The sequence below is a fragment of the Protomyctophum parallelum genome (genome assembly GCF_964188405.1).
Source record: "Protomyctophum parallelum genome assembly, chromosome: 8".
NCBI classification, from domain to species: Eukaryota; Metazoa; Chordata; class Actinopteri; order Myctophiformes; family Myctophidae; genus Protomyctophum; species Protomyctophum parallelum.
Window position 1 is genome coordinate 53157093 of NC_139703.1, and position 23794 is coordinate 53180886.

Genomic DNA, 23794 nt, shown 5'->3' on the forward strand with positions numbered 1-23794 from the left:
TGTTTTGATTGGGACATTCAGGGCTTGCTCTGGCTTTTTGTAGATGGTCCCTCCAAAGGTAATGAAAAGGTCCCTAAAATATCCTCATTGAATGCTGGTTTTAGTCATAGCTCAATTCTTAGGTTACCCCAAATCTACATTTTTGGCGGTGAAAAAACGTTTATCTTCTTTGCTGCAGACAACACTGATTTTTCTGAAGATACTGCTGATGGCAAAGGCACCACTCACGGAACAATCGTGGCAGTATACCAGAAAGCTAATGCTCCTGGAGAACCTATTGCCCCACCTCTGACCATCGAAAATGCAAAAAGTCTGTCGGTCACACCATACCATGTACAGATGATGCATTGTGACAAACCCAAACCACAACCGTACAAAAGGACAAACCAGTTTGCAGTCAACCAAGACGGCATCGCTGCAAACTATCAGCTGACCCACCTAGGATGGATAGTAGCTTATGCAATATCCAGGCAGAAGACTGGAGAGAATCCCAGCATGATTCCATGTTGGGCAGGGTACAACTCACTACTGTCCTCAAGTCTGCCCGTCACTCAGATTGGATCTCTACCACTGCTTCCAGAGGTGGCTCATGAATGGTCAACCCTTCTCACTGTGATCTTGCAGGCAGGTGAGCTGAGGCGCCTGGCAGTTGGTGAAGAACATCCTACGGTCATCTCATTTGACATGGCACTCTATGAGAAGGTTGTGCAGTTGTTGGATGCCAGGCCTGAGTTGAAGCTCACAGTTGTCCCCAGACTTGGTGAACTCCATGCTGTCATGGCTGCTCTGAGAGCTCTTGGAACATCCATAGAGAATTCAGGCATAGATGATGCATGGATAGAAGCTGACGTCTATGGTGCAGCAACAACAAGACAGATTCTGAACTGCTCACACTACAAGCGTTCTCTCCAAGCCCATATATATTCATACGTAGCTCTGTATGAACTGGTACTGGAGGAATTCTTCAGAGAGAACCCACAGATGAAAGAAGACTGCTGTCAGGCAACAGAGCAAGTGGAAGCAGCCTGTTCTGAGAACAAATCCACAAAAGCCGAATCTGCCAAGCAAGCTAATGCTACCCTCCACGATGTCTTGACTACTGCTGAGGTGGTGAAAGCATTCAACGAGTGGGAAACACAGAGCCTCAAATGCCATGTTCAAATCAATCATGAACTACCTGCACCGAGTGGAGACAGTCCTGTTCTTCATAGCTGCATCTCGCAATGCTGATCTGACACTCCATCTGCAAGCAGCAGAAGGACTGGGCCAGCTGTTCTTTGCTTTTGACAGGATCAAATACAAGCGACTCTGGCCCAGATACATCGCTGATATGCATGATCTCAAAATGTATCATCCTGAGACCTGGAAGGAACTGGAAGCAGGTAATCTGTCAGTCACCAGAAGTGACATTCCGTTTGTGTCCATAGGTGCAGACCATGCATGCGAACATCTCAACAAGATGATGAAGGTCCATTCTGGACTGATTGGTATCTCCAACAATGCCAACGCTAGACAGAGATTCTTCTTGGCTACCCCAGAACTGTCATGTCTGTCAAGAGAGTTCAAGGATCAGTTTGAAATTGGAACAGCTGGCAAGAACACAGAACATCCTGGACTAGGGTTAAGTAACATCAGAAGAGATCATGAGGCAGTTGACAAAATCAAGGCTGCAATTCTGAGTCATGGCAACCCGGTTACTGCTGAAGGTGACACGTTGTACAACTTCATCACACATGCTTATGTCCCACAGGAGTATGTCCCACAGATCTTAGACATCAATGACACTGGGCAGAAACTGTACGAAGACTATGTGTCAGAGCGAATCAATGGAGTCATCAGCCTCTGGGCAACAGTCAAGAAGGAAAACAACAAAATGTTCATGTCTGGCAACAAGAAGTCCACTGTGAAGATCAGAGACAAAGCTGTTGATCTGAAGGAGACGAAAGATCTGTATGGAAGACTGCTGGTCCTTGCCCGATCAAACAGACACATTGACCAGAAACAGGCTGTTGGCAACTATGAGTTCACACAGACACCAAGAGCACTCTTCACACCCAATGGGAATATACTTCCATGCACAGACAATTCAAAGTTGATCCACCTCTTGGAAAAGCTGGCGAAAGGCACAGCAGATCAGGACCAAACAACTACAAGCTGCAGGTGAAGCTTCAATAACCACTGAAACTTTGGGATCCAGTCAAGATGGCCATCCTAGTCGTAAGATTGCTCTCGTGGATGGGATGGTGGTTGTCCAAAAGCTGACAAAGAAGCCACCAACAGTAGTCACAGTAAAAGATTTAAGTGTATGGTTCTACGGTAGACTGATGTCCCTAACCAGAGACTACGATGAGGTGATTCTGGTTTTTGATACCTACAAGGCTGATTCTTTGAAGCACATCACAAGAGAGAAAAGAAGAAAAGGAAAGGATCCAATTCAATATCAAATCAGGGACGACACAAGCATCAAGAACATTCCAATGAGCCGCTTACTTTCACATGACCAAACAAAAGCGGATCTGACAGAGTATCTGGCATCAAAGACCATTGAATACAGCCAAGAGTCCCCCAAGCTTGTCATCGCTTCTGCTGCAGAACCACGAAGAAGCAGACACCTTGTTAATCCACCATGCAGTTCTGGCTTCACGTCGCAACCTTTCCAGTGCACAGCTCATGTTCTTCTCCCCGGACACAGATGTACTTGTGTTGGTTGTTGCAAATTATGAAATCCTACTGCAAAATACGTCTGTTTCCATGGTATCTGGGATTTTGGAAGTGAAGCCAATATGGAATGCTCTTGGTGCAGATTGAGCAAAAGCTTTGCCAGCGTTTCATGCATTTACAGGAGCAGACAACACAGGGCGCTTTTCTAGAATAGGCAAAGCTACCTGGCTGAGCATCTACCTAAAAGCAGATGACCATGCCGTTAAGGCTCTTCAAATGCTTTCTCAGACTAGGAAAGTGACAGAGGATCTTCATTCTGGATTAGCGACGTTTGTTTGCACTGCATACTCTCCGAAAGGGATCAAAATCGACAATATCCCTGAACTGAGGTGGCATCTTTTCTGCAAACACAAGTGAGAAGCTTCCACCCACACTTGGTGCCCTCAAGCAGCATGTCCTAAGGGCCCATATCCAGGCCAGCGTGTGGGGTCAGGCTGACATCGATCAGCAAGTGTTCCTTGACCCACTACAGAACGGCTACCACAAGGACAAGGACGGCCAGCTGAAACCAGTCACAACTGAGCTCCTCCATGCACCAGAATCCATCATTGAGATGGTCAGATGTCAGTGTAAAGCAGACTGCTCTTCACACAGATGTTCGTGCAATTCAGTCGGGCTCCCCTGCACAGAACTCTGTCAGTGTAGCTCTGACTGCCAGAATGAGGAAGACTGTCGTGATATCACATATGCAAGTGACAGTGATGACAATGAAAATGATGGAGATTAGCTTATATGTAGACTCAACAGCCTGTGTTTTTCAACAACAACAGACAATGAGAGATTGTACATTTTGTTATGTTATTTTATATTTATATTATATTTTGATGGATATTATGTTGGACATGTTTGTTAGAGTTCATTGAACGTTCAATGTACAGATATTATGGGATATGTTGGATTTTTGAGGGGCACTATCCCCTCCTAGGTCCAGCTTTTAGTGTATGTTCACAAACTTTGTCCTGAATTGAGAATTTTACGTCATAGTGTCTGATGATGTCATAGTGTACTACGTCATGATGATGTACGATGACAAGAGCGCCCCTCACTTCACACAGGTGTGATTGTTTTTGTTAAGTTCTTGATTAAAGGTCCCTTTGTCTTGATTCAAGTTGTCTCCTGTCTTTTGAGAGATGTGATAAAGTGTTTGTGAAATATTCCATTGTTTGGAAGATATACATATCCAGATTACCAGAATAATACCATTTGATCATGTAAAAATGCAAAATACCCACCCATACATGTCTCATTTACAATGTAGTCAGCTCCATTGGATTCCTTGCCCCCAAAAATGTAGATTTAACCACTGCAATCTTGATTTTAGGTCATTTAGTAGGCGAGATATTGAGAAATTCGTTTTTGAAAGTAGCCATTTTTAAAGTTCCAAGATGGCCGCTTTACCGACCTCGAAAAAAATGGCAACAAACCTTTTCTGATTCGTTAGGCTATAAGGTTTCCAAAAATATATAGTTTTAAAAATCTCCGTCTAAAGCCTACAAAATTACATAAGGAACCGGACTAACAGGGTGGAATATGTTAAATACAATGGTCAGAGGAGAGTTGAAAATAGAAACAACCTTTATCGTAGCACTGTGACGTCCTAAGAATTATTTCCCAGTCGCCGCTATGGAGTGCTTTGATGGGGTGATTAGTCTGACTCAGGGGAATAAGGGCTATGGAGTGCTTTGATGGGGTGATTAGTCTCACTCAGGGGAATAAGGGCTATGGAGTGCTTTGATGGGGTGATTGGTCTCACTCAGGGGAATAAGGGCTATGGAGTGCTTTGATGGGGTGATTGGTCTGACTCAGGGGAATAAGGGCTATGGAGTGCTTTGATGGGGTGATTGGTCTGACTCAGGGGAATAAGGGCTATGGAGTGCTTTGATGGGGTGATTGGTCTGACTCAGGGGAATAAGGGCTATGGAGTGCTTTGATGGGGTGATTGGTCTGACTCAGGGGAATAAGGGCTATGGAGTGCTTTGATGGGGTGATTGGTCTGACTCAGGGGAATAAGGGCTATGGAGTGCTTTGATGGGGTGATTGGTCTGACTCAGGGGAATAAGGGCTATGGAGTGCTTTGATGGGGTGATTGGTCTGACTCAGGGGAATAAGGGCTATGGAGTGCTTTGATGGGGTGATTGGTCTGACTCAGGGGAATAAGGGCTATGGAGTGCTTTGATGGGGTGATTAGTCTGACTCAGGGGAATAAGGGCTATGGAGTGCTTTGATGGGGTGATTGGTCTGACTCAGGGGAATAAGGGCTATGGAGTGCTTTGATGGGGTGATTGGTCTCACTCAGGGGAATAAGGGCTATGGAGTGCTTTGATGGGGTGATTGGTCTGACTCAGGGGAATAAGGGCTATGGAGTGCTTTGATGGGGTGATTAGTCTCACTCAGGGGAATAAGGGCTATGGAGTGCTTTGATGGGGTGATTAGTCTGACTCAGGGGAATAAGGGCTATGGAGTGCTTTGATGGGGTGATTGGTCTGACTCAGGGGAATAAGGGCTATGGAGTGCTTTGATGGGGTGATTAGTCTGACTCAGGGGAATAAGGGCTATGGAGTGCTTTGATGGGGTGATTAGTCTGACTCAGGGGAATAAGGGCTATGGAGTGCTTTGATGGGGTGATTAGTCTGACTCAGGGGAATAAGGGCTATGGAGTGCTTTGATGGGGTGATTGGTCTGACTCAGGGGAATAAGGGCTATGGAGTGCTTTGATGGGGTGATTGGTCTGACTCAGGGGAATAAGGGCTATGGAGTGCTTTGATGGGGTGATTGGTCTGACTCAGGGGAATAAGGGCTATGGAGTGCTTTGATGGGGTGATTGGTCTGACTCAGGGGAATAAGGGCTATGGAGTGCTTTGATGGGGTGATTGGTCTGACTCAGGGGAATAAGGGCTATGGAGTGCTTTGATGGGGTGATTAGTCTGACTCAGGGGAATAAGGGCTATGGAGTGCTTTGATGGGGTGATTAGTCTCACTCAGGGGAATAAGGGCGAGGTGATAAATGGTCCTAGTAACATGACACATCCTGTACCATGATCAGTGTTGCCAGATCTTACGAGAGAAACAAGCAGACAGGTCTATGGAAACAAGCCCAAATAGATGCATGCATGATTATGGCCACACAGGGGGTCCCCAGCTAAATTAGTTAATACAGTATAAAAATCAGGTTTTAGCTAGGGCTGTCAACCGATTAAAATATTTAATCTGATTAATCACATGATTGTCCATAGTTAACTGTGATTAATCGCAAATTAATCGCATATTTTCTATCCGTTCTAAATATACCTTAAATCAGTGGTTTTCAAGATTTTTCATATCAAGGCCCATTATTTATTCTGCATTTGAGCCACGGAACCACCATTTGATGACATTTAGCCTTCCAGACCCAAACTAAAGAACTGTATATATTGATGTTGGCCAATGGTACCATTACGAGAGATAACAGGCCATGTTGATCAAAATAACTTGTTTTCTAAGTTTTCTAATTGTGTAGACTTAAATTAACTTAAGTAATGCAGCTGTTTAACAATTATTCAACTCTTCAGTGTAAAGTTGCCATGCGTCTCTCAACCATTCTGTCAATCTTCACAGTGCGTTAATCGCGCGTTTAGTGCCGTTAAAAGGATTGTGAGTTAACTAGTTAATAGTGCGTTAACTTTGACAGCCCTAGTTTTAGCACTTTAAACCTATAGGCCTATTACATTGGCTATGTTCAAAAAGGCTTGAATATATTTATTTTTATATTTGGAATATGTTTGAAGCATTTTAACAACACAAATCTTGCATGGGCGTCCCTGGCACAAAAATATTTTAGAATAGGGTCTGCAGACACATACATTAAAGGGATTGTGACATTAAAAAAGGTTTTGGAATTGTTCTTGTTTTTTTTTAGGTTTTCTAATCTCAATTGCACCCAAAAAACATGAACTTTTAACATTCAGTAGATTTTCTGTGATCTGGGGTTTTCTGGCTCAAACAGGTGCTTTGATTTGCCAGCAGTAAGTGACATCACTTACTGCAAATCCCATATCATGTCAATGGGATTTGCCAGCAGATGTCACTGTTTCACTGTGTTGCCTGTTTTCATTGTAGCTCAAAAGGCCCAAAAAACCGCAAAGAAAACTTCAGACCACAGAAAATCCACTGAATGTTCAAAGTTCAGGTTTTTTGGGTGTACTTGAGGTCATAAAACCTAAAAGAAAAAAGAAAAAGAAAAATAAATGAAAATTAATGTCATAAAACCTTTAATTTGGAGGTCTTTGAAAACAAACGCAACAAACACGTACCAATATTTACACACGACTTTACAGGGAGAAGTGGTTTATAATAAGCAGGTATGGCAACACTGACCATGATATGCCTAACTGTCATCACCCCCCAGCCCCTCCTTGTGGCATTCAGGCCCCAGAAAGGCCTCAGCCCAGAATAGCCCCACCTCACTCCAGACTGTGGCCCCTCGGCCCCCCCTCTCTGCCACAGTGCCTGGGAACAGGAAGAATTCACTTCCAGTTGGCTCCATGCCAGAGATTCTTAGAGGCTTTAACCCATTCTGACCTGAGATCAGATTCATACGAGGTTTCCACCGGACACACACTGGTTCTGATTAACCCATTCTGACCTGAGATCAGATTCTAAAAAATGTCAGTTGTTCTTCGATTTTTTTCAAAAATAGCAGACCTACAAGCTCGTATCGCGCCACTCGGTGGCGCGATATGAGCTTGTAGATCTGCTATTTTTCAATAGCTAAAGCATAGCATGATGCTAACAACAAAATGGGTTCCCGTTGAGAATGGATTAATGTTAGAGATGTGAGTCTATAGGTGTCCTGGCAGTGGCCTGCCTGAGCATGTGAGTTCACAGATGTTCCCAGGATGGCCAATGCCAGGCTAGTCTAATGGGGTCGTCTACACCACGAACGGTATAACTATAATGATAACTATATGAATATGTTGCTTTAACCCATTCTGACCTGAGATCAGATTCATACGAGGTTTCCACTGGACACATGCTGGTCTGACGAACCCATTCTGACCTGAGATCAGATTCTAAAAAATGTCAGTCGTTCTTCGATTTTTTTCAAAAATAGCAGACCTACAAGCTCGTATCGCGCCACTCGGTGGCGCGATATGAGCTTGTAGATCTGCTATTTTTCAATAGCTAAAGCATAACATGATGCCAACACCAAAATGGGTGCCTGGTCAGAATGGGTTAAATATTTATATTGTACTAGTTCACTGTGCAGGAGGATGCTAAACGCGCACCAGTCTTGGTAGTGGTGCTCACAGCTCACGGCAGAAACATCTAAAGAGTTAAGTCTTAAAAAGACAAAGGAGTGGCTGCACACACTGATAGCCAAAGTGCCGATTATTTATTAGGATGCAGAGCAGGAACCAACGTTTAGCCAGGTACAACTGCCTTCTTCAGGGTATGGTACTAGTTCAGACCAACTTCCTTCTTCAGGGTATGGTACCCTGAAGAAGTACTAGGTTCTGGTACTAGTTCAGACCAGAACTTATAATGAGTCAATGGCTGTGGTGAACAATATCGTTGGGATCACATTCAGAAACCCTGACAGCAAATCAAATCAGAACGTTGTTGCTCTCTGGACAAAATCAGTTTATCAAGTTTTATTTAACTTTTTATGCTTTTTTTGAGTGGTGCAACCACTCCTACAACCAGCAATGTCCGTGTCCGCCTATATGCGCCTATGTGGCATTGGTCATGAGCACGAGTATATGACTTATTAGTACCAGTAGGGGGCGCCAGAAACAGAGAGGGATAGTGCATGCTCTGTTGCCTGCTAATGAGAGAGAGAGAGAGAGAGAGAGAGAGAGAGAGAGAGAAAGAGGTGGGGGGGGGGGGGGGATTGCACCACTCAGTTCACACGGTTGTGATGTTCGTAAATGAATGCCCTTCTTTGTCAAACTGCAATGTCACACAAAAGTAGTAGAAAGACATGGCTGCGTTTTGAGCTTGTAGTTCGGCTATTTTAGAATAGTGTTGGGCGGCCTTCCTCTCCTGATAAATATCGAAGTCACATGTATAAACATATAAACATATAAACATTGTAATATATGTGTGGCCCTCATATGTATTAGGGCACACAGTTCTAGGGCTCATCCTAGAGCACCGAAGTCCTGACGTAACTCGCTCATCCCTTCCATTCCCCTGGTTCTAAAGTCCTGACGTAACTCGCTCATCCCTTCCATTCCCCTGGTTCTAAAGTCCTGACGTAACTCGCTCATCCCTTCCATTCCCCTGGTTCTAAAGTCCTGACGTAACTCGCTCATCCCTTCCATTCCCCTGGTTCTAAAGTCCTGACGTAACTCGCTCATCCCTTCGATTCCCCTGGTTCTAAAGTCCTGACGTCACTCGCTCATCCCTTCCATTCCCCTGGTTCTAAAGTCCTGACGTAACTCGCTCATCCCTTCGATTCCCCTGGTTCTAAAGTCCTGACGTAACTCGCTCATCCCTTCCATTCCCCTGGTTCTAAAGTCCTGACGTAACTCGCTCATCCCTTCCATTCCCCTGGTTCTAAAGTCCTGACGTAACTCGCTCATCCCTTCCATTCCCCTGGTTCTAAAGTCCTGACGTAACTCGCTCATCCCTTCCATTCCCCTGGTTCGCGGAAGTAATGTCTCTATGGAGAATAACATGGGGTGATCTTAATATCGTCTACTATAAGTGTTGTGGTCCAAAAATAAACAAGCTGTCTCAGCGTTATTGTCAGGGAGGCGTCTCTGTATCGTTTGCAACAGTCAGTCACTCATATATGATACAGTCTGCTTCTAGCGAAAATCTAACTAATTCAGCAGCAGTAACATTAGCGTTTTCTCTCAGTCAGTTGATTCTTCATATCCATATGAGCAGTGGCGGCTCTAGCTGATGTTGGTTGGAGGGGCTGAAGAAATCTTATGCTACGGGCCAATATACGATAGTATATGCTGATTGATTTATTAACAGTTTGCAGAATTACAGTACATTTCAAGTACAACTCAATACAAAAACATGCTATCCATTGTTCACCCTATACTACAGCATGTTCACAGAATACTGGTCTACAGCAACAACAGCATCAACATCACATTCCACAACAACCCAGTACCCATGCAGTGCTACTCAGAAAATCTATTACACTATGTATGCTACCCAACTAGTTCAACCTGCAGCAATAGCATCATATTCCAGATATCAAAGTACAGCAATGACACTACTACAGGCCTATACTTTGTTACAGCAAATGCTCCACAACAACAGAAGTGCATGCCCACAAAAAAACACTCCACTGAACATTGTTTGTATTTGTATGTACAGATAGCTGCTCTTATACTGTCATTAATAATAACAGTACGCATGCACGCACGCATGCACGCACGCGCGCGCGTGCAACTGGCGCAAACGGGCCGTTTGTGCCAGTTGCGTTGCGCGCGCGCGTCGGTGCCGTTTCGAAACAAGCAACTTGCAAGGCACACACACATGCACGCACGTGCGCACGCACACGGCACCGAAACAACACTAACACACGCACACAAACACAGCCTCTCTCTCTCTCTCTTCCCAACTCAATGAGAGCTCGAGCCACTTTCAATGTGATTAAACCAGCGATTATGTTTCTTAACTTTGTGAGATGAATGAAGCAGACCACTCTACCTTTCTGTGGGTCCGGTGTCTGCCCCAAGCAAGAATTTCAAACTCACAAAACGTATTCTTCGTATCCTTTCCTTTTGTTATATCCAAAATGGACGATATGCTCCCAGTCTCTTAACTTCATTTTCCCCTCCACGGACACGGGACAAAACGGATTATAAAGTAAATAATAAACTTATTTCATTTAAAATAGGCTACTTCTTTCACATCATAAACAACCACACACGAGCAGGTGGCCACGTGCTGTGATTGGTCAATAGCCAATGACCTCACGGTCTGAGGCGGGCATTAGGGCTGAGCACAGCCCTCTATTGGCTCTGGGGCTGAGAGATTTCAGCCCCAATGGCAAGTAAACCAAGCAGGCGTGTCTTGGCAGCTGTCAATCATTCAACGCAATGAAAGCCAATGGAAGCATTTTGGGCTGTAAGAAATCAGCCCATTTTGGGCTATTTTGTGTTTTTCTTGTAACTATTTGATGCTGGTGCTGCTTTAGATTATACCAGAATATAAAAGTATCTATTCTAAAACATTTTAATAATAATTTCTCATCTTTACTCCATAAGATAGGGGGGGCTCAGCCCCCCTTGCCCATAGATACGAGCCACCCCTGCATATGAGTGAAGCGGCCGGGGTGACATGTTTATTTTTCAAACACAGTTCTTATATGAGGCGATCTAAAAATCCTCCTATGGCGATTTCAATGCAACTAAACAAATACATGAACCTGGGGACTGACGCCCTCTACTGAAAGTGACGTCAGACTTCGGTGCTCTATTGTACCAATTGCTTATTCAGCCGATTCCCAAAGAGGCACAGCAATAACCTTCTAACCAGAACGACGGTGCCTTGCAGAATATTCTGCAAGGCAGGGACCCATTGAATGGCATTTCTCTGTGACTCAGTGGGGACTGATAGGGCGAACAGTACACACCCACTCTGTGATATTTCATAGAGACAAAAGGTTTTCTTTTCATCTCTTATAAAACTCAGCACAATATGCATGTTTGGGAGGGTCGTGTTCCAATAACCTCTTTACACCACCTACACTCGCAAAGGATCCTGGGCTGTATGCATAATTAAGGCCCTGGTTCGTTCAGCGGCAGAGAGGTCTGGGAAAGGTTGTGGGTTTAGACCGACCTTCTAGGAATGCTGAGCAGGCCCACTCAGCGCTGCGTGACCCAGGCCCACCCAGCGCTGCGTGACCCAGGCCCACCCGGCGGTGCGTGACCCAGGCCCACCCAGCGCTGCGTAGCGCGCCACCGAGTGGCGCGCTACGAGCTTGTAGGTCTGCTATTTTTTGAAAGATCGAAGAGCGACTGACATAGAAGACATTTTTTAGAATCTGATCTCGGGTCAGAATGGAAAACTGTCAGGATGTAGAAGACATTTTTATAATCTGATCTCGGGTCAGAATGGAAAACTGTCAGGATGTAGAAGAACATTTTTAGAATCTGATCTCAGGTCAGAATGGAAAACTGTCAGGATGTAGAAGACATTTTTTAGAATCTGATCTCAGGTCAGAATGGGTTAAAGGTAGAGAGAGAAGAACATAACAAAGTGAGTGCAAAGTAAATAAAAGTTAATCATGGGTGCATGTATGTATGTATGTATGTATGTATGTATGTATGTATGTATGTATGTATGTATGTATGTATGTATGTATGTATGTATGTATGTATGTATGTATGTATGTATGTATGTATGTATGTATGTATGTATTGTATACGACTAGGCTATAGAAAAAAGTCCCTATTTGAGCACGAATCAGTTCAGACTGTGCGACAAAACTTAGCTCTTGTTCAGCAATCTGGGGATGAAAGGGTTGTGGGAAATGTCCTTTCCACCTACACAGGTCCATTTGGGTCATTTGGGTTACACTCGCTAACACTGAGGACTTCACAGCGTATGAGTAGGATTACTAACCCTCAGAACTGCCCTCAAGATGGCCTTTCCCTGGCTTCACTCTCAATGTTCCACCCTAATCTGAGGAGTCACTTCTTCAGACTTCAAATCACCTATTAGCCTGTAGCACTTAAAGGGATTGTGACATTAAAAAAAAGGTTTTGGAATTGTTCTTGTTTTTTTTTAGGTTTTCTAATCTCAATTGCACCCAAAAAACATGAACTTTTAACATTCAGTAGATTCTCTGTGATCTGGTGGGTTTTCTGGCTCAAACAGGTGCTCTGATTTGCCGGCAGTAAGTGACATCACTTACTGCAAATCCCATATATGTCAATGGGATTTGCCAGCAGATGTCACTGTTTCACTGTGTTGCCTGTTTTCATTGTAGCTCAAAAGGCCCCAAAAAACTTCAGACCACAGATAATCCACTGAATGTTCAAAGTTCAGGTTTTTTGGGTGTAATTGAGGTCATAAAACCTAAAATAAAAAATAAAAATAAATGAAAATGAATGTCATAAAACCTTTAAGCTAGTGTTGACTACCATGCAGACTGATGCATGGTTAGGTTAACACGTTGTCTGACTACCATGCAGACTGATGCATGGTTAGGTTAACACATTGTCTGACTACCATGCAGACTGATGCATGGTTAGGTTAACACGTTGTCTGACTACCATGCAGACTGATGCATGGTTAGGTTAACACGTTGTCTGACTACCATGCAGACTGATGCATGGTTAGGTTAACACGTTGTCTGACTACCATGCAGACTGATGCATGGTTAGGTTAACACGTTGTCTGACTACCATGCAGACTGATGCATGGTTAGGTTAACACGTTGTCTGACTACCATGCAGACTTATGCATGGTTAGGTTAACACGTTGTCTGCGGTCCGCCTTATATGGACCACTTTTAGCCCTGCTTTTGCACACACGTGTAGACTGCTGTTATAATCACACACGTGTAGACTGCTGTTATAATCACACACGTGTAGACTGCTGTTATAATCACACACGTGTAGACTGCTGTTATAATTATATATAACACGTGTAGACTGCTGTTATAATTATATATAACACGTGTAGACTGCTGTTATAATTATATATAACACTTGTAGACTGCTGTTATAATTATATATAACACGTGTAGACTGCTGTTATAATTATATATAACACGTGTAGACTGCTGTTATAATTATATATAACACGTGTAGACTGCTGTTATAATTATATATAACACGTGTAGACTGCTGTTATAATTATATATAACACGTGTAGACTGCTGTTATAATTATATATAACACGTGTAGACTGCTGTTATAATTATATATAACACGTGTAGACTGCTGTTATAATTACCATCCTCTCTGGCCTTTTTTCTCCAAAACTACATGGCTGTCCATTGGGCTGATCACTCAGACATCCAGACAATCTGATTTCAGATTGTTCGCACATTCTGATTTCAGATCCTTCTGCATTTGATGTAATGTGTTTACCGCGGTTATTATAATAAGCCGCTCTGGATAAAGAGTGTCTGCTACCCAGGCCGTAGCGTAACGGTCTGGGCACCGGACTGGTAATCCAGTCGCAGTGTGCCGCGGGTTCGACTCCCGGACCCGACACGGCCTTTACTGCATGTCATCCCCCCATCTCTCTCCCGTTTCCTGTCAGCCTACTGTCTGTCCCTTCAAAAAAAATCAATAAAAGGCGTAAGCCGCAAAAAAATATCTTAAAAAAAAAAAAAAAAAGAGTGTCTGCTAAATGCCTACATTGTAAAATGTAGGCATTGTAGTAAATGTAAAGTAAATAGTAGTAATAATCATTAATCACAACCATGTCACTGTCTTCATGCCCTTGCAGATCCTCAGACGCTGCAAACCATAATGGGTTTTAGTCGGCCTTGCTAAGAAATGTATAGTAAATGCTTGCTGTGTGTGAGCTTTGAAGTGTCTGGACTTCCGGACATTGTCCTTGGTATAATGAACTGTGCCAGGCTTCATAAAGAAGTACCGCTAATCTCTTTATTAACACATTTTGACCTAGGATCAGATTCTATAAATGTCTTCTACATCCTGACGGTTTTCTGAAAAAGCTATGTTTGCTATGTCAGTCGTTCTTTGATTTTTCAAAAATAGCAGACCTACAAGCTCGTAGCGCGCCACTCGGTGGCGCGCTATGAGCTTGTAGATCTGCTATTTTTCAATAGCTAAAGCATAACATAGTGCTGACACCAAAAGGGGTTCCCGCACAGAATGGGTTAATACATATTAGGTGGAACATGAAGCCTTTAGGATTAGTTATATGATCAGGTAGGCCGTTTTATGTTTTAATGTTTTAATACCCTGTACTTTCAAGACTGCAAGCTTTACTGTATGGCCTCTCCTTATGAAAGCCCCAGCAGAACTTACTTACTGTATGTCCTCTCCTTATGAAAGCCCCAGCAGAACTTACTTACTGTCTGCCCTCTCCTTATGAAAGCCCCAGCAGAACTTACTTACTGTCTGCCCTCTCCTTATGAAAGCCCCAGCAGAACTTACTTACTGTATGTCCTCTCCTTATGAAAGCCCCAGCAGAACTTACTTACTGTCTGCCCTCTCCTTATGAAAGCCCCAGCAGAACTTACTTACTGTCTGCCCTCTCCTTATGAAAGCCCCAGCAGAACTTACTTACTGTCTGCCCTCACCTTATGAAAGCCCCAGCAGAACTTACTTACTGTCTGCCCTCTCCTTATGAAAGCCCCAGCAGAACCAATTTCTTTCCTAATGGGTTACAGTGATGTTCTTTTGTTAAAATAACTGATCCACTATGAATGAATGAATGAATAGTTTATTTCGGTACTTACATTTTTTACATTTTTAAAGACAGATTGTAGTATTATAAGGTCACGGTTAGCACCGAAAAGGTGTAGGCTGAAGCCAAAGCTTATTATGCCTACCCTTTTTAACCCATTCTGACCGGGAACCCATTTTGGTGTCAGCATCATGTTATGCTTTAGCTATTGAAAAATAGCAGATCTACAAGCTCATATCGCACCACCGAGTGGCGCGATACGAGCTTGTAGGTCTGCTATTTTTTGAAAAATTGAAGAGCGACTGACATTTCTAGAATCTGATCTCAGGTCAGAATGGGTTCATCAGACCAGTGTGTGTGTGTCCAGTGGAGACCTTGTATGAATCTGATCTCAGGTCAGAATGGGTTCATCAGACCAGTGTGTGTGTGTCCAGTGGAAACCTCGTATGAATCTGATCTCAGGTCAGAATGGGTTAAGTATTATATTTATTCCCAAGTGGCCACTCGCCACCCCATGTGTGACCAAGTGGGATTCTAGATGGGCTGTTTGATAAAACCTTTAAAATGACATACTGGACATGAGGCAGAAATAAAGTTTAATGAATAAAACCTTTAAAATGACATATTGGACATGAGGCAGAAATAAAGTTTAATGAATACAACCTTTAAAATGACATATTGGACATGAGGCAGAAATAAAGTTTAATGAATACAACCTTTAAAATGACATACTGGACATGAGGCAGAAATAAAGTTTAATGAATAAAACCTTTAAAATGACATACTGGACATGAGGCAGAAATAAAGTTTAATGAATACAACCTTTAAAATGACATACTGGACATGAGGCAGAAATAAAGTTTAATGAATACAACCTTTAAAATGACATACTGGACATGAGGCAGAAATAAAGTTTAATGAATACAACCTTTAAAATGACATACTGGACATGAGGCAGAAATAAAGTTTAATGAATAAAACCTTTAAAATGACATACTGGACATGAGGCAGAAATAAAGTTTAATGAATAAAACCTTTAAAATGACATACTGGACATGAGGCAGAAATAAAGTTTAATGAATACAACCTTTAAAATGACATACTGGACATGAGGCAGAAATAAAGTTTAATGAATACAACCTTTAAAATGACATACTGGACATGAGGCAGAAATAAAGTTTAATGTCTTCCAGACCTGGACAACATAGGTGAAATAAGTGACCATAAGTTAAACAGAGAGGTACTGGTGTCAAACTCTCCCCATGGCAGCACCAACTCTACTGAGCCATTTCCCCTTTATATAGACTCCTGACTCCACCCCCTGGCTAAGCAGTCAGCGAATCACAAAGCGTCTAGCAACACCCAAGATGCCCCCCCCCTAAAGCAATCAGTCAGAGCTCTCTTCAGGCAATCAAGGCAGCTTCCCAATTAATTACAGTCATCTGCATAGATAAACACAGGCATGTTAGATGTCACAGCAGAATGAGCACCTTCTGTGGACCTGAGAATCAACCTGTTTACAAATGCAATACAGCAACAACACAATGGATGTGTATTGTTGAACAGCTTATGTTACTCTGACAGAGGCTGCTCTGTGTTCGTGTTAAAGGGATTGTGACATTAAAAAAAAGGTTTTGGAATTGTTCTTATTTTTTTAGGTTTTCGAATCTCAATTGCACCCAAAAAACATGAACTTTTAACATTCAGTAGATTTTCTGTGATCTGGGGGTTTTCTGGCTCAAACAGGTGCTCTGATTTGCCGGCAGTAAGTGATGTAAGACCCTGCAAATCCCATATAATTATGTCAATGGGATTTTCCAGCAGATGTCACTGTTTTCACTGTGTTGCCTGTTTTCATTGTAGCTCAAAAGGCTTCCAAACCCCAAAGAAAACTTCAGACCACAGAAAATCCACTGAATGTTCAAAGTTCAGGTTTTTTGGGTGTAATTGAGGTCATAAAACCTAAAAGAAAAAAGAAAAAGAAATGAAAATGAATGTCATAAAACCTTTAAGCGGAAATTAGCTTTCATTATATGGCATGACATGTCTCTCCCTTGCGTGTGCACCTGGTGTGCACAGGTCAAAGTCAAAGTCATACCATTTGTCACACACACGTTATCGAAGTGTCATTTGTTCTCCGCATTTGACCCATCTCTTGGAGCGGTGAGCTGCAGCGTGCGCCGCGCTCTGGAATCATTTGATCAGTAGATTTGACCACCCCCCCCCCCAATCCAACCCTTTGATGCTGAGTGTCAAGCAGGGAGGCATCGGGTCCCATTTTTACAGTCTTTGGTATGACCCGGCCGGGGATCGAACCCCCGACCTCCCAGTTTCAGGGCTGACACTCTAACCACAAGGCCCGGTCTCTCACTTTCTGTCAGTGTACAGTGTGTGTGTGCTTATAATCCTGCTGCCTACACGATGAGCCTATAGCCACAATGCCTACAGTATATCTCACACTATTACATCTCCCTTTTGTGTATTATTGCTTAAAGGACCACTTCACCACTTTTCAACCTGTCTTCATATAATAGGTCCTCACTAATAATCATGACAAAAAAGTGCAATTCTTTTCCTACTCAGTCTGTGTCTCATATAGGAGGGCTGTGGGCAGTTCAGAAACCGTCTTCCAGTGACATCATCGATGGGGAATACAAGCTAATAGAAACTGCAGGCTTTCTAGTCCTGAAAAGTTGCAATGCGGAAATGGAAGCCATCGTTCTCACGATGATGAGAATCTAAATAGTTTTGTAAAAAAATCTTGTTTAAAAATAAATCTGCCTAATGATGATGTCGCTGGAAGACGGTTTCTCAACTGCCCACAGCCCCTCCTATGAGACACAGACTGAGTAGAAAAAAAATCGTGCCATTTCTTCATGATTATTAGTGAGGACCCATTATATGAAGATAGGTTGAAAAGTGGTGAAGTGGTCCTTTAAACATATAATGCTACAGGTCATATTTCACACTTTGTGTGATTGTGATCATATTATGAATTATTCAAACAAAAACGCACATTACTATGTTTTTGTATATATTGGTACCAAAAAAACATAATGTACGGTAAGTATGATTTGCTGTGAAATGTGTTGTCCTTTCTTTCTGTCCTGGCAGGTTTCTACTGACCGCTGTGGCCGGCCTGTCCTCCTACTCCATCCACCTGCTGCTCAAAGCCTCTGGCATTGTGGGTAAGGTAGTCCATTATTACTCACACTTCAACGCCTACAGACACAACCCTACAGACACAACGCCTACAGACACAACGCCTACAGACACAACCCTACAGACACAACGCCTACAGACACAACCCTACAGACACAACCCTACAGACACAACCCTACAGACACAACGCCTACAGACACAACGCCTACAGACACAACGCCTACAGACACAACCCTACAGACACAACCCTACAGACACAACCCTACAGACACAACCCTACAGACACAACCCTACAGACACAACCCTACAGACACAACGCCTACAGACACAACCCTACAGACACAACCCTACAGACACAACGCCTACAGACACAACCCTACAGACACAACGCCTACAGACACAACCCTACAGACACAACCCTACAGACACAACCCTACAGACACAACGCCTACAGACACAACCCTACAGACACAACCCTACAGACACAACGCCTACAGACACAACCCTACAGACACAACCCTACAGACACAACGCCTACAGACACAACCCTACAGACACAACGCCTACAGACACAACCCTACAGACACAACCCTACAGACACAACCCTACAGACACAACGCCTACAGACACAACGCCTACAGACACAACCCTACAGACACAACGCCTACAGACACAACCCTACAGACACAACCCTACAGACACAACCCTACAGACACAACGCCTACAGACACAACCCTACAGACACAACCCTACAGACACAACGCCTACAGACACAACCCTACAGACACAACGCCTACAGACACAACGCCTACAGACACAACCCTACAGACACAACCCTACAGACACAACGCCTACAGACACAACGCCTACAGACACAACCCTACAGACACAACCCTACAGACACAACGCCTACAGACACAACCCTACAGACACAACCCTACAGACACAACGCCTACAGACACAACCCTACAGACACAACGCCTACAGACACAACGCCTACAGACACAACCCTACAGACACAACCCTACAGACACAACCCTACAGACACAACCCTACAGACACAACCCTACAGACACAACCCTACAGACACAACCCTACAGACACAACGCCTACAGACACAACGCCTACAGACACAACCCTACAGACACAACCCTACAGACACAACCCTACAGACACAACCCTACAGACACAACGCCTACAGACACAACCCTACAGACACAACCCTACAGACACAACGCCTACAGACACAACGCCTACAGACACAACCCTACAGACACAACCCTACAGACACAACCCTACAGACACAACGCCTACAGACACAACCCTACAGACACAACCCTACAGACACAACGCCTACAGACACAACCCTACAGACACAACGCCTACAGACACAACGCCTACAGACACAACCCTACAGACACAACGCCTACAGACACAACGCCTACAGACACAACGCCTACAGACACAACCCTACAGACACAACGCCTACAGACACAACGCCTACAGACACAACGCCTACAGACACAACCCTACAGACACAACCCTACAGACACAACCCTACAGACACAACGCCTACAGACACAACCCTACAGACACAACGCCTACAGACACAACCCTACAGACACAACGCCTACAGACACAACGCCTACAGACACAACGCCTACAGACACAACGCCCTACAGACACAACCCTACAGACACAACGCCTACAGACACAACCCTACAGACACAACCCTACAGACACAACCCTACAGACACAACGCCTACAGACACAACCCTACAGACACAACCCTACAGACACAACGCCTACAGACACAACCCTACAGACACAACGCCTACAGACACAACGCCTACAGACACAACCCTACAGACACAACCCTACAGACACAACCCTACAGACACAACGCCTACAGACACAACCCTACAGACACAACCCTACAGACACAACCCTACAGACACAACCCTACAGACACAACGCCTACAGACACAACGCCTACAGACACAACCCTACAGACACAACGCCTACAGACACAACCCTACAGACACAACCCTACAGACACAACGCCTACAGACACAACCCTACAGACACAACGCCTACAGACACAACGCCTACAGACACAACGCCTACAGACACAACCCTACAGACACAACCCTACAGACACAACCCTACAGACACAACGCCTACAGACACAACCCTACAGACACAACGCCTACAGACACAACCCTACAGACACAACCCTACAGACACAACGCCTACAGACACAACGCCTACAGACACAACCCTACAGACACAACGCCTACAGACACAACCCTACAGACACAACGCCTACAGACACAACGCCTACAGACACAACCCTACAGACACACGCCTACAGACACAACGCCTACAGACACAACGCCTACAGACACAACGCCTACAGACACAACGCCTACAGACACAACCCTACAGACACAACCCTACAGACACAACGCCTACAGACACAACCCTACAGACACAACCCTACAGACACAACCCTACAGACACAACCCTACAGACACAACGCCTACAGACACAACCCTACAGACACAACCCTACAGACACAACCCTACAGACACAACCCTACAGACACAACCCTACAGACACAACCCTACAGACACAACGCCTACAGACACAACGCCTACAGACACAACCCTACAGACACAACGCCTACAGACACAACGCCTACAGCCTACAGACACAACCCTACAGACACAACGCCTACAGACACAACGCCTACAGACACAACCCTACAGACACAACCCTACAGACACAACGCCTACAGACACAACCCTACAGACACAACGCCTACAGACACAACCCTACAGACACAACCCTACAGACACAACCCTACAGACACAACGCCTACAGACACAACCCTACAGACACAACGCCTACAGACACAACGCCTACAGACACAACCCTACAGACACAACGCCTACAGACACAACCCTACAGACACAACCCTACAGACACAACGCCTACAGACACAACCCTCTTCACGGTTTACACCTACAGACCAGAGCATGTGAGCGGAGCGGAGCGGCCGATAATTCCGCTCTTCGCTCTCGACGGCTTTTGTTACGCTCGCTCCGCGCTCACGTTCATCTCCCCCCACGCCGCTCCTCGCTCGCTCAGCGCTCACCTTCATTTACGTATGGAGCGCTCCCCGCTCCGTGCTCGCTCCGAGGCTACACTCAGATGCCCGCTCCGCTCAGCAGAAAGAAATGACGGGGGAAAAATAAAATGCTGTTTTCCTGAAATTGGCTAATTAAACCTGAAGGCCTTCGTTTCAGACCGCATGTTGCAGCAACATGCAGTCTTTTTTGGAGCATGATGTAAATTAGCCGTGCCGTGTGCATTGAGCGGCTCGGAGCGGCTCGGAGCGGAGGACAGTTCTCGCTCCGTTAGTCAATCTGACACATTTAAAAACCCGCTCCGCGCTCACGTCAAAATCCCCCCGCTCCGCTCCTCGCTCGCTCCGCGCTCCGCTCACATGCTCTGCTACAGACACAACGCCTACAGACACAACCCTCTTCACGGTTTACGCCTACAGACACAACGCCTACAGACACAACCCTCTTCACGGTTTACACCTACAGTATCAAGTCATCTGGGTTTGGCCGGATCCACCTGACACTGTGCACACACACACACACACACACACACACACACACACACACACACACACACACACACACTCCCTGGGTGGCATTTTTCAGATAGGCCTATCCCACGATTTTGTAACCCATTTTTCACCCCTGTGTCAATCATCTAATGTGATCCTGGGCTCTACACACCCTCCACCAACCTAGTCCCCATATATGGGGGACAAGGGGAGACCAACCTAGTCCCCATATATGGGGGACAAGGGGAGAGCAACCTAGTCCCCATATATGGGGGACAAGGGGAGACCAACCTAGTCCCCATATATGGGGGACAAGGGGAGACCAACCTAGTCCCCATGGGGACAAGGGGAGAGCAGCGGACTTTAACTCATGCTTCCTTCATGCCTGAGTGTCCAAGTTGCTCCTTTACACCTGACAGGGGGGAGTTTCCCTGGTTGGACGTAGCGCTTGGAAGGAACACGTTATTCCAACCAGTTCCTTTCCCCTCCATCAGGCGCCCCGGCTGGCCAGGGGGAGGCAGTTTAGAGACCAGGATTACTGCAAGTTTTTGTGAGGGTACCTACCCTAGGGGACACGGGGAGAACATGTGAGGGTACCTACCCTAGGGGACACGGGGAGAACATGTGAGGGTACCTACCCTAGGGGACACGGGGAGAACATGTGAGGGTACCTACCCTAGGGGACACGGGGAGAACATGTGAGGATACCTACCCTAGGGGACACGGGGAGAACATGTGAGGGTACCTACCCTAGGGGACACGGGGAGAACATGTGAGGGTACCTACCCTAGGGGACACGGGGAGAACATGTGAGGGTACCTACCCTAGGGACACGGGAGAACATGTGAGGGTACCTACCCTAGGGGACACGGGGAGAGAACATGTGAGGGTACCTACCCTAGGGGACACGGGGGGAGAACATGTGAGGGTACCTACCCTAGGGGACACAGGGAGAACATGTGAGGGTACCTACCCTAGGGGACACGGGGAGAACATGTGAGGGTACCTACCCTAGGGACCTATTTTTGAGTGCTGCAACCACTCCTACAAGCAGCAATGTCCGTGTACCTGTGTGTGTATGTACCTGTGTGTGTATGTACCTGTGTGTGTATGTACCTGTGTATGTACCTGTGTGTGTATGTACCTGTGTGTGTACCTGTGTGTGTATGTACCTGTGTGTGTATGTACCTGTGTGTGTACATGTTTGTTTGTATGTATGTATAAGTGAGCACGAGTATGTGACTTAATAATACCAGTAGGGGGCGCCAGAAACAGTGAGAGGGGTAGTGCTGTGTCTCTAATGAGAGAGAGAGAGAGAGAGAGAGAGAGAGAGATGAGAGAGAGAGAGAGAGAGAGAGAGAGAGAGAGAGAGGGAGAGAGAGAGAGAGAGAGAGAGGGAGAGAGAGAGAGAGAGAGAGAGAGAGAGAGAGAGAGGGAGAGAGAGAGAGAGAGAGAGAGAGAGAGAGGGAGAGAGGGAGGGAGAGATGGAGAGAGGGAGGGAGGGGGGGGGGGGAATTGCACCACTCAGTTCACACGTGTGTGATTTTTTTATATTACATATTTTGTCCAAACATCAGGCAAAACAGTATGTCTATGGCTATATGATCAAGAAGGATTTCTAAGATTTTTCATATTCCATCCTGATTGATTCCTAGCATTACCTACCCAGACCTGGAAAGGATCATATTCCATCCTGAGTTTATTTTGTTTATTAAAAATGTTCAGCAATAGCTGACTCCTAAACGCCCCATGGCAGTGATATTATACAGTCAATTATTTAAAAAATAAAATACGGGTACATATTTTTCAAAAGGTGTGTGTGTGTGTGTGTGTGTGTGTGTGTGTGTGTGTGTGTGTGTGTGTGCGTGCGTGCGTGCGTGCGCGAAAAATAACACAGTTTACAGTTTCCAAAGAAAAAGAAAAGAA

General features: G+C 45.0%; 1 protein-coding gene across 2 annotated transcripts in view; it reads left to right on the plus strand.

The window, feature by feature from the left end:
• Positions 1 to 23794, plus strand: part of LOC310863261 (sodium-coupled neutral amino acid transporter 3-like) — a 150100-nt gene that overhangs the window by 53514 nt on the left and 72792 nt on the right. For both annotated transcript variants that reach the window (XM_083771469.1, XM_083771470.1), the window contains one exon: positions 18178 to 18251. In XM_083771469.1, the coding sequence (XP_083627595.1) occupies positions 18178 to 18251 (74 nt within the window). The remainder of the gene's footprint in view (positions 1 to 18177; positions 18252 to 23794) is intronic.